Source organism: Lytechinus variegatus, chromosome 18 (genome assembly GCF_018143015.1).
Source record: "Lytechinus variegatus isolate NC3 chromosome 18, Lvar_3.0, whole genome shotgun sequence".
NCBI lineage: Eukaryota > Metazoa > Echinodermata > Echinoidea > Temnopleuroida > Toxopneustidae > Lytechinus > Lytechinus variegatus.
In genome coordinates this window covers 4,859,907-4,875,808 of record NC_054757.1, presented here as the reverse complement: position 1 = coordinate 4,875,808, position 15,902 = coordinate 4,859,907, and the positions used below count along the sequence as shown (strand labels likewise).

Below are 15,902 nucleotides of genomic sequence, written 5' to 3'. Positions count from 1 at the left end.
AGACAAATAGTAGACGCTTCTCCGTTTTCATTTTTCAAAGCTTTGGTTGTTGCTGTCAAGATTTAATAACTGGACCAAGTGTGATAATACCATTCTTATACCTTTCTAGACCCATTTTGAGCAAAAACACATATTCTGAACCTTCAATACAATCGCCTTTGAACTGCATGTTGCCACGTCGTCGACCAGTGAAGCGAAACGTTCCGTACCGTACTACACCACCAGCAACGCCTGCAGCTCCGGCGCCGTCTCTGCTCGCTCTCTGTTACTGTATCTTGACTGTAAGGCCTTGACCTGAGTGACGTGAGCTGAGTAGATCTTGAGGCTGAGGTAATAAGGATCATTTCACTTTCAGCTGGGAGACGTGGTGAGACTACATGTAAAAGTGTTTTAGCAAAAGTTGACTTGTTCTACTTCTAGGCCTAAACTTAATTATAGAATTTGTCACCAACGACAATCAATTCCCATTTTAATTTACATTTTCACATTCTTTGCAGTCTTTTGTGGGGATTGGGGGAGGGGGGATTAATTCATGAAAAAGATAAGCAATCACCAACATGGCAGCAACCACTAAGGCCAAGTAAAATTATATTTAATATACTTGTAAGGATAAAAAAAATGCATGGGGGGTCATTTTTATTATGATGGAGCCATGTTCAGTTTTCCAGAGCCAATCTCTTTTTTAGCTTTGGGCTTGGTTTCGCATCGCAGTTTCTAGCTGCTTGTTCGTTAACATAATGTTTATTACTGTTCAACTTCTATTCATTTTTTAAATTGATATTGAACATTAAATCCATAATTGAATATTCAATATGCTGATGTTTGAAAACTCGCCAGAAAATTCAATTCATTTCACAAATTCACATGTCGCGCCAGCACAGTCGATCACATCATCCCAGCACACATGCATTCATCCAACAGAGCTCAGTCACAAGCACACAGACAATCACCGTATTAAACACACATCTACATGTAAGTACAGGCGATATCGGCCTATCACTCACCAAAAACCCACTGAAATACAAATTATGTCATTGAAATTGATTTATCTGCGCCATATTTCCAAAGCACGCGACAGATTAGTTCAGATTGAGGAAGTGGGGTCTCCGAAAATGCACTAAAAATGAAGGAATATGTGATCTTTTCCGAGTTTGCAAACTTTATTATTTTCTCGCTAAATTATGAAGGTATCTTCAAAATTCCAATAAAAAAACAAATCAGATTTTTTTCTTTCTTCCAGTTACAGCGATATCGACTATGCAATTATTTTTGAAGTTGTGAGAGAGACCCCAAAGCACATGAGAGCAAAGCGCTCGCCAATCTTGTGAATTTTCTTGCTATTCAGCAGCCATAATAATAGTAAATATCAAGAAAATTTATGCTGCAATTAAAAAGGGAAGAGTGTGTGGACGAGAAACAGCACATTTTTTTTATTTTTTTTTCTTAGAAAATAGTAAATATAAAAAATTTTCATGCGGCGGCCAAAATTGATGCGCGCGAGGACGATCAACTACTTTCTTTTTTCAACTACTTTCTTTTTTTACTACTTGGCCTAATAACACCAGGGATGTGGGGGTCAGGGCTGGTCAAAACAAATTTGTAGAGGATCAATATAGATTTCTAAATTGTATATTTTCCAAATGTTCATTTTTTTTGTCCCTCCCTCCTTGCATCCACTACTGAATCTATTACTGAAGTGGGAGTGCCCAATCAAACATATGACACTCATCCTACAAACGAGATTAACATATATGATTGAAATTTATGTTGTTCAAAATTGACTTTTTCTATAAGAACATGGAAAAAATGAGTCAATAGAGCTCAAGAGGGTATTTTTTTTATTTGAATAAAATCAATAGATGAAAAATACTTTTGATAGGAAGTAACGTTACATGTACATGGTAGAGTCAAGACTCTACTTTTGAGTTTAAATGTATAAAAGTTTGTCCTTTCCAGTCGGTTAAGTTCTTGGATATATTTTGCTCACTTTTGTGTCTGTCTTATTTTCAGGTCTTGAATAATATCTGCCAAGATGAGTTTAGCAGCGGCCGGATTCTACGGGCTCTGCTCAGGGTCCATGTCATTCATCAACAAATTGGCCATGAACACCTACGGGTTCAACTACCCTGAGATCATCATGCTTGCTCAAATGAGCGTTACTGTGGCAGCCTTGAAACTCATTCACCTCCTAGGAAAGACGGATCTACCAAACTATACCCGGGATAACGCTCGGCTTTGTTTCTTGCCCTCGCTCTTTTACGTCCTGAACTCGACCTTTGCTCTGAGCGCACTCAGCGGGATGAATATTCCGATGTACAATGTTTTGAAGAGAACGGGGCCATTGTTTTACGTCTTCTTGGCTGTGTGTATTCTGAAGAAAGGCTGGCCATCGGCTTCTATCATTGGAGCTGTCAGTTTAACATCAGCTGGGTGCGTCGTTGCTGGTAAGTATGATGTTCCTCAAGATGAATTATGGATTACTTCAGTCTAACTTTATTCAATTATATAGAGTAGGTGTACAACTAAAGATGACATAAATAGCAAAACCATGGAATTTCTATGTATTTCATTATGCACATGTATTGCTTTATAACTTAACTTTTTATATGACTACAAGTACATGTACTAGCAAAGTGCTACACAAATGTGTTTTGTGTGCTATATCTACAGGATTTTTTTTACAGGACTGTAGTGTACAATGTTCTTTGATCTGTTTTCCAGTAAAAAAAGTTGTAATAAATATTAGAACATGAATATTGAAATTATTCTATGCATGTGCAATGCATGAGCTAATGATGTCAGCTTTCAAGTGCACCGTAAATTTTGTTTTTATTCTATAAAATGTATTGTACTACCAGGTATATGAAATTCAATTCAAGATATTAATTTTTCACAGATTTGCACATAGAATCTCTCTCACTCTCTTTATGAAAAAATAGTAAATGTATGATTACAATGAGCATAAGTTGGAAAATGTTATTTTCCCCTAGTTTATTAGGTAAACCTTGATTAGTTGACAATATGGGTTGCCAAATCCAAAAATTAAGCTTTTTCTTAAATTGTACTGGACACCTTTACAATGTACATGGTTTCACTCAGAAGTCTGTTCAATTACCTTAATCAGGGGTGGATCCAGGATTTTCATAAAGGAGGGGGATGGGCACATTTTCCAGAGGAAAAGTTTGACAAGCAAAAAAAAGGGTTTTTAACAAAAATTTAAGGACATTTTGTCCACGTAAAAGTTTAACAAGCAAAAAAAAGAAGAAAAAAAGGTCTTCACTTTCAACAGGGGGGAGGCAGGCTCCTGTTTTAACAGTGGTTTTACATTACAAATTTTAATTGTGCCTCTCAAAAGGGGGGGCCACAGGCCAGCTTTGCCCCCCCCCCCCTTTGATCCGCCAGTGACCCTAATGATAATTGTACACAATTCATCATTGGATGTATTATCTTCACCTATTAAAATATTGAGTCTTTGCCAACTCTTGCCAAATGCCAAGGGTATGCATTTCCTGTGCCAACTGCTATTACTGTTCTATTTATCATACTGTATAAAGAATGGATTGAAATCATGGGGTCTGTTGGTGTGCCATTATTTTCATTCAGACTTTATTACCATAATCAGTATTAAAACCTTGACTTCGCTTCATGCAAATAATCTTGAAGAACAGAAGAAGGGATATTCACTCATTTCTTATGATAGTTCAATTAATAGAACTTTGCACTGCATTTTGATTGCTGGAAAAATTTGCAGAGTGTAATATTTATTCTAATATTTTTTATTTGTGCTTTATGATAATGATGATGATATGGATGATGATGATGATGATGATGATGATGGTGATGACATTGATGATGATGATAAAAACAACAATTATAATAATAATGGTAATGATTATCATAATCATCTGATTATCATATCATCATCTGATTATCATATCATCATTATCACTGATCATTGATAACAATAATCATCATCATAGATAGTTTATTAGTTTAAGTATAGTCATTGATGCCATTTTTATCATCATCAACATCATTATAGTTGTTTTATGATCATCATCACTACTATAAATTATTTTCACTATTGTTCATGTACAGGCCTTGGTGATATATCATTTGATCCCAAAGCATACCTGTTTGGGATCTGCAGTATATTCCTGCAAGGGATCTACCTAACTCTGGTCCAACGACTCGGCCTCAAAGACGAGATGTCGACCAACGGCATCCTCTACATCAACAGCCTCAACTGTCTCCCGTTCCTCATCATTTATTCTCTCCTCACATCCGAGTTCAAGGAGTGCATCCTGTTCTTTCACTCGGCAACCCTTCAAGTTTATCTCATCCTCATATTCGTCGTGACGGCAGGCTGCGTCCTCAACTACTCTCAATTCCTCTGCACCACGATGAACTCCGCGCTGACGACGAGCATCGTGGGTGTCGTCAAGAGTGTCGTGACGACGATCGTCGGCATCTTCGCGTTCGGGGGCGTGACGTTGACGACGAACATGGTGCTGGGTATATCCATGAACATCGTCGGGGCTTTCTGGTATACGTTTGCCAAGTACAGGGAGAGTCTGGTCAAGCACATCAAGCGAATCGGATCCGCCATCTCCATGAGTGAAATGGGCGAGGTTCCTACAACTGCAACTGAGCAAAAGCGCATGCATCGGATGTCAAACGGTCACCCACCTTCTTCATGACTTCGGTCAGTTCTCGTAAACTTATGCCTTTACATAGATTTATTTTCATAAAAAGTATAGAACTTGTGACTCGGCATCAACGGTTACATGTCTGAGGCCAGGTCACTTGTTTTGAATATATTTACTCTTATTTACTCTTATTTACAAATTTTATAATTTACATGTAATTACGCTTCATTCATTGCATATATACATGTATTGAGTAAAAGTCTACGGTAATCATGAAAACGCCCATCTGTTACAGGATGCCAAATTCATGCTTTTGGGAAGGTCACTGCAGTACTAAGCCAGTATTCATTAACAGATTACAATCGGCTCACAAAATTCATAATGCTTTAACTGTAGGAAAAAAGTATTAAACAAAGAAGTAAATGTACATGCAATCATTATTGTACAATTTCTTTTTAAAATAGGCTGAACTAGGCTTAACTTATTTATGAAATCAACCATGGTTTTACAACATGTATTCCAAATCCTCCTTGTACAGTACATTATATTCAGGCCAAAAATCTGTTCATTTTATCCTGTTTTGGTCAATAGAATTAGAAATAACTCTTTGCATTTTGCATTACTGGACTTTTTTTTCAATGTGATGCCTAACTAATACCTACAGGCAGCCAAGCCTTAAACACCTTACACAAAAGACCTAATCATCTATGAATAAAAATAGCAATCAAGGTTAATAACAGGGTGTATTTGCCAAGCACTATTCTTATGAGAGTTTCAAGAGCACCATGAGTCATCAAACTGCCTAGAGCGCATTAAAAAAAAAATTGAGATAAGAAATTTTAATGTGACTTATTTGCCTTAACTCGGAATGTGTACATTTTTATAGTGACTTTAAAGGATAGTATGTTATGAATATATAAATTATACTCTACATTTCAATTTGAATTATGCATTTCAATTTTTACAGAAATTCAGAATTAATAGAAGGTATGCTATTACATGTAATATCCTTGATGCCGCATTTTCAAAAGTTGGCCCCTTAGCCTGGGGTCGAATCACATACAAAGACTTGCCAGTACCGGTCTCATAGTTCATCCTTGATGGTTGTGCAGACCTGCTAACCAGTACGTTTTTATAACCAAAATACGGCAGTACGATTTTTCTTTAATAATATGTTTTCGTAAAAAAAAAACATCACCTCAATATGTCTCTATTTCATAAAACTTACACAAATTTGGTAATTAGATCAATGTAATTTCAGGTAACTTGTTTTTTTTCAATCATTTTGTTAAAACCAGGGTGAGATATACACATGTATCAATGTTTTTTTTCATCTGCAAGAGCAGTGCGCATTTTAGCTTTCATGCTTCTTGAGCGCTGCTATGAGCGAGTGCGCCAATCATTTTATTATGAAATACATTTTTTTGGGGGGGGGAATATTTTTTTTATCACAGAATACAATTTTTCATTCCCAAAGGTTGGTAGGTCTGGTTCTGGGTTAGATTGGCCATTTTCCTTCTCAAGATTAAAAGGATTTAGTTGCTGATTTTGTTTTCATCAATTGTTTGAATATTTATTACAGATACTGGCTGACATTCCCATTGGGTCACTGAAACCCCCTTTCATGAGTTTGTGGATAAATATTGGATGCGGATTGAATGTGGCTAATTTCATTAAAGGTCAAGTCACCCCAGAAAATTGTTGATTTCAATCGATAGAGAAAATCACACAAACATAACGGTGCAAAATTTCATCGAAATCGGATTTGAAATAAGAAAGTTATGACATTTTTAAGTTTCGCTTATTTTTCACAATTTAAATGCACAACTCAGCGATATGCAAATGAGAGAGTCGATGATGTCCATCACTCACTATTTCTTTTTTTGTTTTATATTGTGTGAATAATTCAATATTTCAATTTTTACAGAATTGACAATAAGGACCAACTTGACTTAACCATAAACTGTTAAAATAATCATAATTCCACATGTTCAGGGAGAAATAAAACTTTGTTTCACTTGACAAGGAGGAGAAAATTAGAATATTTCATATAATAAAAAACAAAAGAAATAGTGAGTGGGTGATGTCATCAGTCTGCCAATTTGCATACCGACCAGGATGTGCATTTAACTGTTTTGTGAAATTAAGCGAAACTTTAAAATGTCATAACTTTCTTATTTGACATCCGATGAAATTTTCAGTGTTTTGCGTGTTGGATTTTTCTCCTTTTTTTCAAATCAACTTTTTGTTGGGGTGGACTTGTCCTTTAAAGGTCGATGACCAGAATAACCTAGTCCATTTATTTCATCTACTGATTTCTGCAACTTGTTCATGAACAAATTAACAAAGATAGTACAATAAACAATTTATTACAAAATATATCACGAGCAAAACAATAAAGGAAGTTGTAGTTTCTGTTTGTGGTAACTCCTGTAGGAACTCGGCAGGACAGCGTTTTGCTGGTAAACGCCAAGCTGGTATATAATCAATCACCTATAGGAAACATTTTGTCATAGTAGCTGCATTATAGATGACAGATTTCACTCTCAGGCCTTTTCATAAAAGTGGAGACAATGGCAGAGTTGGGATTCATTCAAACCCACAACCTTGCGATAATGAGTCCAATGCTCGAACCACTGGACCACAGGGCCCATGTGGACCACACTGCCCATTTTTGTATTGATTGGTTGCCTCTATCAGCTACAGCATTGGCGGTTGCAACCCTTCTTACAATTTTTAGGACTCTGCACTGTTAGATCCGCATTCCATCTCATTTTTTAATTCATGAACAAAATTTTTAAATGATGTGGCTTAGATATTCTATAATCTCCAATATACATCAATCACAATGTCATATACACCCCTACTTAAAGGACAAGTCCACCCCAACAAAAACTTGATTTGAATAAAAATAGAAAAATTCAACAAGCATAACACTGAAAATTTTATCAAAATCGGATGTAAAATAAGAAAGTTATGACATTTTAAAGTTTCACTTCATTTCACAAAACAGTTATATGCACATCTCAGTCGGTATGCAAATGAGGAAACTGATGACATCACTCACTATTTCTTTTGTATTTTATTATATGAAATATGAAATATTTTTATTTTCTCATCATTGTCATGTGAAATGAAGTTTCATTCCTCCCTGAACACTGGAATTCCATTATTTTAACATTTTGTGATTCAGGCAAGGAGGTCCTAATCATCAAATTCGCAAAAATTGAAATATTGTATAATTCAAACAATAAAAAAACAAAAGAAATAGTGAGTGAGTGACATCATCGACTCTCTCATTTGGATGTAACTGGCTCGTTCATATAACTATTTTGTTGAAAATAAGCGAAACTTTGAAATGTCATAACTTTCTCATTTTACATCGGATTTTGATGAAATTTTCAGCATTGTGCTTGTCTGATTTTTCTCTATTGATTCAAATCAACAGTTTTCTGAGGTGGACTTGACCTTTAAGGAACTCCACTGCCTACCTCTATTCCAACATATTCAGTCTAAAGTCTGTTTATATGTATACAAAGCTCTAAATCAATTGGCACCTGAATATCTTAATACCATCAAATTATACACACCCTCTCGTAATCTTTGTTCAATCACTGACACATGCAGACTTTGCATTCCCTTGTCAAAACTCCTCTGCTGAAAAACATTTTGCTGTACATAGCACCTGCCAAGACTTAGGATGCTATCCCTCTTTCAATAAGAAATGCTTCCAGTGTTCTTGGCTTCAAATCTTCCCTTAAGACATACCTTTTTCTTCAATAATTTCCCTTTTTATCTTGAATTAATTGTAGTAATCATTGCAAATGTTAAATTGTTATTCATAAATTGTACGTGCTATTGTACTTTAGTTTTTAGCGCCTCTAAATTATTATTACATGTATGTATTTATATTTTGCTTTGCTATTAAGTTTGCAATAACTTTAATATCCTAGTGCTTTCCAGTTTCTTATAAAATATTGCTGTGGTATGATATTTGTATTCTTGTGGTCTAAATATTTTGAAATGAAGTTTTAAGCTTCCATTGTTGCTATCTTCCAATGCATTGTATACATATATTATGTTATTGTATAAGAGGTCGAAAAATTAAGTCTAGTGATATTATGAAAATAGGTTAAGAGCTTCTATAGGCCTATTTGTTATTTTCCCTTGATACTGTATATTTTATTTTCTGAGGTTGAAAACAGTCATTGTGACAAGATTTTATTTTTTTATGTGAAATGTTTGTAGATGTAGATCCATTTTGTAAACTGTATATTATGTTTTCTTAGTCAACATTAATGGTGTTGATGTTGATTACTTTGTTAAAGATTTAATATAAAACTTCACTTTAATTTAGGTAATGAAAGTAGTTCACACTTATGTCATGAGAAAGTCTGTGAAAGCAATGATGTTTGTCACCAGATCTAGATTTGGTACAGTTACAGTGGACGTTAACTGAACTTTGTGAAATCATAAAAAATCTAGTTCAGTTCAGTTAATTTATTCTCTCATCAATATAAAAAAACAATATGTACATGAGTAAAAATTACACGAAAAGAGAAAAAAGGAAAACTACTTAAAAGTTCATGAGAACTTGTGAGTTGTAGCTCCCAAACAATAACAAAAAATACATATGAAGATCAAATGAAAAATAAACACACAGCATCAGCAATCACCAGCATACATACAAGGGGTGGACGGGGGACAATTTGATAAGCTGTTCATTTCAAATTAGAGATGAGATGAGATTCTAATCTTTTCATGAGTATCAAATATAATTGTAAAATCTACATGTACATGTATCTCTGAAAATGGATTTCCTTTTTGTGGGACGCACTGTATATGGCAAACTCTTGATAGTTTGTCGCCTTTTTAGGGTATGTTCAATGTCGGTTTCCAAATATAAAAGGCAGCTTCAATCCTGATTGAAAACTTGATGACAAACGCAGATATAATGAGAAAACAAAGGGTGTGTTCGATGTCCTTCATTACTGGTTGTAAAAGTCTATCAATGAAATCACAATTGGAAAAAAATTTAAACGTTGTAAAATATATGTTTGTAATCGCGATAACCTCAGATTTTACGACCTTCAGCATCACGAATGGGACACTGTATACGATTGAGTTTTGAAACGTCTTTAAATTTTCTCTCGCAGTAGAAGCCTACAGTACAAAGCAGGGTCCCGTAACACAAAGTTTAGCAATTAATCGTACACTCGATTTTCACGATTGATTGTACATTGTAGACCATGGAATCGATCGTAGAAAATAATCTACGTTGCTAAGTTTTGTGTTACGGGCCCCAGGTGCCAGAATTGACCTTTCTTGTGATGGGTTAAACTGTGCACAATAAGCTGCACTAACAAAAGGAAATTTGAGATGATCGCCGGGATGATCGACAAACAATTGTCTCTATATTTTCCATGCTGATCGTGCTTGTAATTGTATTCTGCATTTTGTAATTGAGTTTTCAATCAGAATTCATGTTGCTGTTTAAATTTGAAAATTAACATTTAACACACCCTTAGAGAAGTAATGACTGCCATCTTGTTAAAACAGTTCCGTTATCACACAGGGGGGGGGGGGTCATCAGTAACAGGTGGATTTTCGTCCATGAAAGTGTTGACAAAAAAGTGATCGCTCACTTTACAGGTTGCGCACTTAATGCATACTTCTTCTTGCAATTTTATACCTTCCACCTCCCCTGTTTTGGGGTAAGCCCGTCAGTCATAAGGACCATAAGTCATAATACTGACTGGTCATAAGGACCGCTAGTCATAACGTGTAAAATCCTATACCCAAAAGCTCGCTAGTCATAATAGGCAAAAGGGGTCGCTAGTCATAAGGTCATAAGGACCATGGGTCATAAGGTCCGATTTTCATAATGCAAGATAAGGGTCGCTATTCATAATGGACCATAAGGGTAATTGATCATAAGGATCGCTAGTCATAATCAACAACGAGGGTCGGTATTCATAATACTAGATAAGGGTCGCTAGTCATAAAAAGGAAGAGGCTACATTAATCATAAGGGTCGCCAGTCATAATAGGTGATGAGGGTCGCCAGTCATAATAGTAGAAGGGGTTCGTCAGTCATAATAATACATGAGGGTCGCCAGTCATAATAATAAAAGGGGTTCGCCAGTCATAATTGTAGAAGGGGTTCGCAAGTCATAATGGTAGATGAGGGTCGCTATTCATAATAGTAGAAAGGGTTCGCCAGTCATAATAATGGATGAGGGTCGCCAGTCATAATAATGGATGAGGGTCGCCAGTCATAATAATAAAAGGGGTTCGCCAGTCATAAAAGTAGAAGGGGTTCGCCAGTCATAATGGTAGATGAGGGTCGCTATTCATAATAGTAGAAGGGGTTCGCCAGTCATAATGGTAACTGAGGGTCGCTATTCATAATAGTAGAAGGGGTTCGCCAGTCATAATGGTAGATGAGGGTCGCCAGTCATAATAGGAGAAAGGGTTCGTCAGTCATAATAATGGATGAGGGTCGCCAGTCATAATAACGGATGAGGGTCGCCAGTCATAATAGGAGAAAGGGTTCGCCAGTCATAATAATGGATGAGGGTCGCCAGTCATAATACTAAAAGGGGTTCGCCAATCATAAAAGTAGAAGGGGTTCGCCAGTCATAATGGTAGATGAGGGTCGCTATTCATAATAGTAGAAGGGGTTCGCCAGTCATAATGGTAGATGAGGGTCGCTATTCATAATAGTAGAAGGGGTTCGCCAGTCATAATGGTAGATGAGGGTCGCTATTCATAATAGTAGAAGGGGTTCGCCAGTCATAATGGTAGATGAGGGTCGCTATTCATAATAGTAGAAAGGGTTCGCCAGTCATAATAATAGATCAGGGTCGCCAGTCATAATAGTAAAAGGGGTTCGCCAGTCATAATGGTAGATGAGAGTCGCTATTCATAATAGTAGAAGGGGTTCGCCAGTCATAATAGTAGAAGGGGTTCGCAAGTCATAATGGTAGATGAGGGTCGCTATTCATAATAGTAGAAGGGGTTCGCCAGTCATAATGGTAGATGAGGGTCGCTATTCATAATAGTAGAAGGGGTTCGCCAGTCATAATGGTAGATGAGGGTCGCTATTCATAATAGTAGAAAGGGTTCGCCAGTCATAATAAGGAATGAGGGTCGCCAGTCATAATAGGAGAAAGGGTTCGCCAGTCATAATAATGGATGAGGGTCGCCAGTCATAATACTAAAAAGGGTTCGCCAGTCATAAAAGTAGAAGGGGTTCGCCAGTCATAATGGTAGAAGGGGTTCGCAAGTCATAATGGTAGATGGGGGTCGCTATTCATAATAGTAGAAAGGGTTCGCCAGTCATAATAATGGATGAGGGTCGCCAGTCATAATAATGGATGAGGGTCGCCAGTCATAATAGGAGAAAGGGTTCGCCAGTCATAATAATGGATGAGGGTCGCCAGTCATAATACTAAAAGGGGTTCGCTAGTCATAATAGTAGAAGGGGTTCGCAAGTCATAATGGTAGATGAGGGTCGCTATTCATAATAGTAGAAAGGGTTCGCCAGTCATAATAATGGATGAGGGTCGCCAGTCATAATAGGAGAAAGGGTTCGCCAGTCATAATAATGGATGAGGGTCGCCAGTCATAATACTAAAAGGGGTTCGCCAGACATAAAAGTAGAAGGGGTTCGCCAGTCATAATGGTAGATGAGGGTCGCCATTCATAATAGTAGAAGGGGTTCGCCAGTCATAATGGTAGATGAGGGTCGCTATTCATAATAGTAGAAAGGGTTCGCCAGTCATAATGGTAGATGAGGGTCGCTATTCATAATAGTAGAAGGGGTTCGCCAGTCATAATGGTAGATGAGGGTCGCTATTCATAATAGTAGAAAGGGTTCGCCAGTCATAATAAGGAATGAGGGTCGCCAGTCATAATAATGGATGAGGGTCGCCAGTCATAATAGGAGAAAGGGTTCGCCAGTCATAATAATGGATGAGGGTCGCCAGTTATAATACTAAAAGGGGTTTGCCAGTCATAATAGTAGAAGGGGTTCGCAAGTCATAATGGTAGATGAGGGTCGCTATTCATAATAGTAGAAGGGGTTCGCCAGTCATAATGGTAGATGAGGGTCGCTATTCATAATAGTAGAAGGGGTTCGCCAGTCATAATGGTAGATGAGGGTCGCTATTCATAATAGTAGAAAGGGTTCGCCAGTCATAATAAGGAATGAGGGTCGCCAGTCATAATAGGAGAAAGGGTTCGCCAGTCATAATAATGGATGAGGGTCGCCAGTCATAATACTAAAAAGGGTTCGCCAGTCATAAAAGTAGAAGGGGTTCGCCAGTCATAATGGTAGAAGGGGTTCGCAAGTCATAATGGTAGATGGGGGTCGCTATTCATAATAGTAGAAAGGGTTCGCCAGTCATAATAATGGATGAGGGTCGCCAGTCATAATAATGGATGAGGGTCGCCAGTCATAATAGGAGAAAGGGTTCGCCAGTCATAATAATGGATGAGGGTCGCCAGTCATAATACTAAAAGGGGTTCGCTAGTCATAATAGTAGAAGGGGTTCGCAAGTCATAATGGTTGATGAGGGTCGCTATTCATAATAGTAGAAAGGGTTCGCCAGTCATAATAATGGATGAGGGTCGCCAGTCATAATAGGAGAAAGGGTTCGCCAGTCATAATAATGGATGAGGGTCGCCAGTCATAATACTAAAAGGGGTTCGCCAGACATAAAAGTAGAAGGGGTTCGCCAGTCATAATGGTAGATGAGGGTCGCTATTCATAATAGTAGAAGGGGTTCGCCAGTCATAATGGTAGATGAGGGTCGCTATTCATAATAGTAGAAGGGGTTCGCCAGTCATAATGGTAGATGAGGGTCGCTATTCATAATAGTAGAAAGGGTTCGCCAGTCATAATAAGGAATGAGGGTCGCCAGTCATAATAATGGATGAGGGTCGCCAGTCATAATAGGAGAAAGGGTTCGCCAGTCATAATAATGGATGAGGGTCGCCAGTTATAATACTAAAAGGGGTTCGCCAGTCATAATAGTAGAAGGGGTTCGCAAGTCATAATGGTAGATGAGGGTCGCTATTCATAATAGTAGAAGGGGTTCGCCAGTCATAATGGTAGATGAGGGTCGCTATTCATAATAGTAGAAGGGGTTCGCCAGTCATAATGGTAGATGAGGGTCGCTATTCATAATAGTAGAAAGGGTTCGCCAGTCATAATAAGGAATGAGGGTCGCCAGTCATAATAGGAGAAAGGGTTCGCCAGTCATAATAATGGATGAGGGTCGCCAGTCATAATACTAAAAAGGGTTCGCCAGTCATAAAAGTAGAAGGGGTTCGCCAGTCATAATGGTAGAAGGGGTTCGCAAGTCATAATGGTAGATGGGGGTCGCTATTCATAATAGTAGAAAGGGTTCGCCAGTCATAAAAGTAGAAGGGGTTCGCAAGTCATAATGGTAGATAGGGGTCGCTATTCATAATAGTAGAAAGGGTTCGCCAGTCATAATAATGGATGAGGGTCGCCAGTCATAATAATGGATGAGGGTCGCCAGTCAAAATACTAAAAGGGGTTCGCCCGTCATAAAAGTAGAAGGGGTTCGCCAGTCATAATGGTAGATGGGGGTCGCTATTCATAATAGTAGAAAGGGTTCGCCAGTCATAAAAGTAGAAGGGGTTCGCCAGTCATAATGGTAGAAGGGGTTCGCAAGTCATAATGGTAGATAGGGGTCGCTATTCATAATAGTAGAAAGGGTTCGCCAGTCATAATAATGGATGAGGGTCGCCAGTCATAATAATGGATGAGGGTCGCCAGTCAAAATACTAAAAGGGGTTCGCCCGTCATAAAAGTAGAAGGGGTTCGCCAGTCATAATGGTAGATTAAGGTCGCTATTCATAAAAGTAGAAGGGGTTCGCCAGTCATAATGGTAGATGACTGTCGCTATTTATAATAGCAGAAAGGGTTCGCCAGTCATAATAATGGATGAGGGTCACCAGTCATAATACTAAAAGGGGTTCGCCAGTCATAACAGTAGAAGGGGTTCGCCAGTCATAATGGTAGATGAGGGTCGCTATTCATAATAGTAGAAAGGGTTCGCCAGTCATAATAATAGATCAGGGTCGCCAGTCATAATAATAAAAGGGGTTCGCCAGTCATAATGGTAGATGAGAGTCGCTATTAATAATAGTAGAAAGGGTTCGGAAGTCATAATAATGAATGAGGGTCGCCGGTCATAATAGGAGAATGGGTTCGCCAGTCATAAAAATGGATGAGGGTCGCCAGTCAAAATACTAAAAGGGGTTCGCCCGTCATAAAAGTAGAAGGGGTTCGCCAGTCATAATGGTAGATTAGGGTCGCTATTCATAAAAGTAGAAGGGGTTCGCCAGTCATAATGGTAGATGAGGGTCGCTATTCATAATAGCAGAAAGGGTTCGCCAGTCATAATAATGGATGAGGGTCACCAGTCATAATACTAAAAGGGGTTCGCCAGTCAACAGTAGAAGGGGTTCGCCAGTCATAATGGTAGATGAGGGTCGCTATTCATAATAGTAGAAAGGGTTCGCCAATCATAATAATGGATTGGGGTCGCCAGTCATAATAGAAGAAAGGGTTCGCCAGTCATAATAGTAGATGGGGGTCGATTTTCATAATAGTAGAAGGGGTTCGCCAGTCAAAATGGTAGCTGAGGTATATGGTAGATTTTGCGTATTGACCTTCAACCCACTACATTTAGCAAATGAATCCAAAATATTTAGTACATTACAGAAACTGGCAGCTGCACCATTGAGAAATAAACTGTGTCATCCGCATTTTAAAGAACTTTGTATTCTTTTAAGCCAACATAAATTCGTTTGGCAGAGTGTGAATTTCGAATTAACAACCCAAGACTTCTAGCGCTTAACAAAAACGAATCTTAATGTCATTTGCCCATTGACTATAACACTAGAAAATGCATTCTGATCAAGTATTTTTATTCATGTCATGAAAGATTTGCCAAATTTAAAAATGGAAAGCGTTTTAAACAAAAAATCATGAAAAATCAGAAATCAGGAATATGTTTCTTCTCCATATACACAATTAAATAATACAAAATTTTCCTATTTTCACCAATAAATCGTCCAGACAAGAATCCTGATTGATTAACATGAATAATTATATGGTAATACTTTTTAAAGTCTGTGAGCAATACAACTTTACAACAGTTTACAAACAACATTCAACAATGAAACTGATCTCCAATTTTTGATGAAATGTCT

General features: G+C 37.7%; 1 protein-coding gene across 2 annotated transcripts; it reads left to right on the top strand.

Moving 5' to 3' along the window:
* The first annotated feature begins 7 nt into the window (after window positions 1-7).
* Window positions 8-4,816, top strand: LOC121431793 (UDP-galactose/UDP-glucose transporter 7-like). Of its 2 annotated transcripts, none has more exons than XM_041629497.1 (3): window positions 8-367; window positions 2,011-2,444; window positions 4,099-4,816. In XM_041629497.1, exons 2-3 carry the CDS (start codon window positions 2,033-2,035, stop codon window positions 4,698-4,700), a joined length of 1,014 nt encoding a protein of 337 aa, XP_041485431.1. In that variant the 5' UTR covers window positions 8-367; window positions 2,011-2,032; the 3' UTR covers window positions 4,701-4,816. The 2 variants fall into 2 exon arrangements, with proteins under 2 accessions (XP_041485431.1, XP_041485430.1); XM_041629496.1 differs by having other exon boundaries at window positions 8-330; window positions 4,099-4,815.
* Window positions 4,817-15,902: the final 11,086 nt, after the last annotated feature.

What these genes read in the sequence shown, in the direction of transcription:
- LOC121431793 (XM_041629497.1), top strand. Translation starts at nt 2,033, where the DNA reads ATGAGTTTAGCAGCGGCCGGATTCTACGGGCTCTGCTCAGGGTCCATG. An exon ending in AGCTGGGTGCGTCGTTGCTG is followed by an intron (nt 2,445 to 4,098) that starts GTAAGTATGATG and finishes GTTCATGTACAG; the next exon opens with GCCTTGGTGATATATCATTT.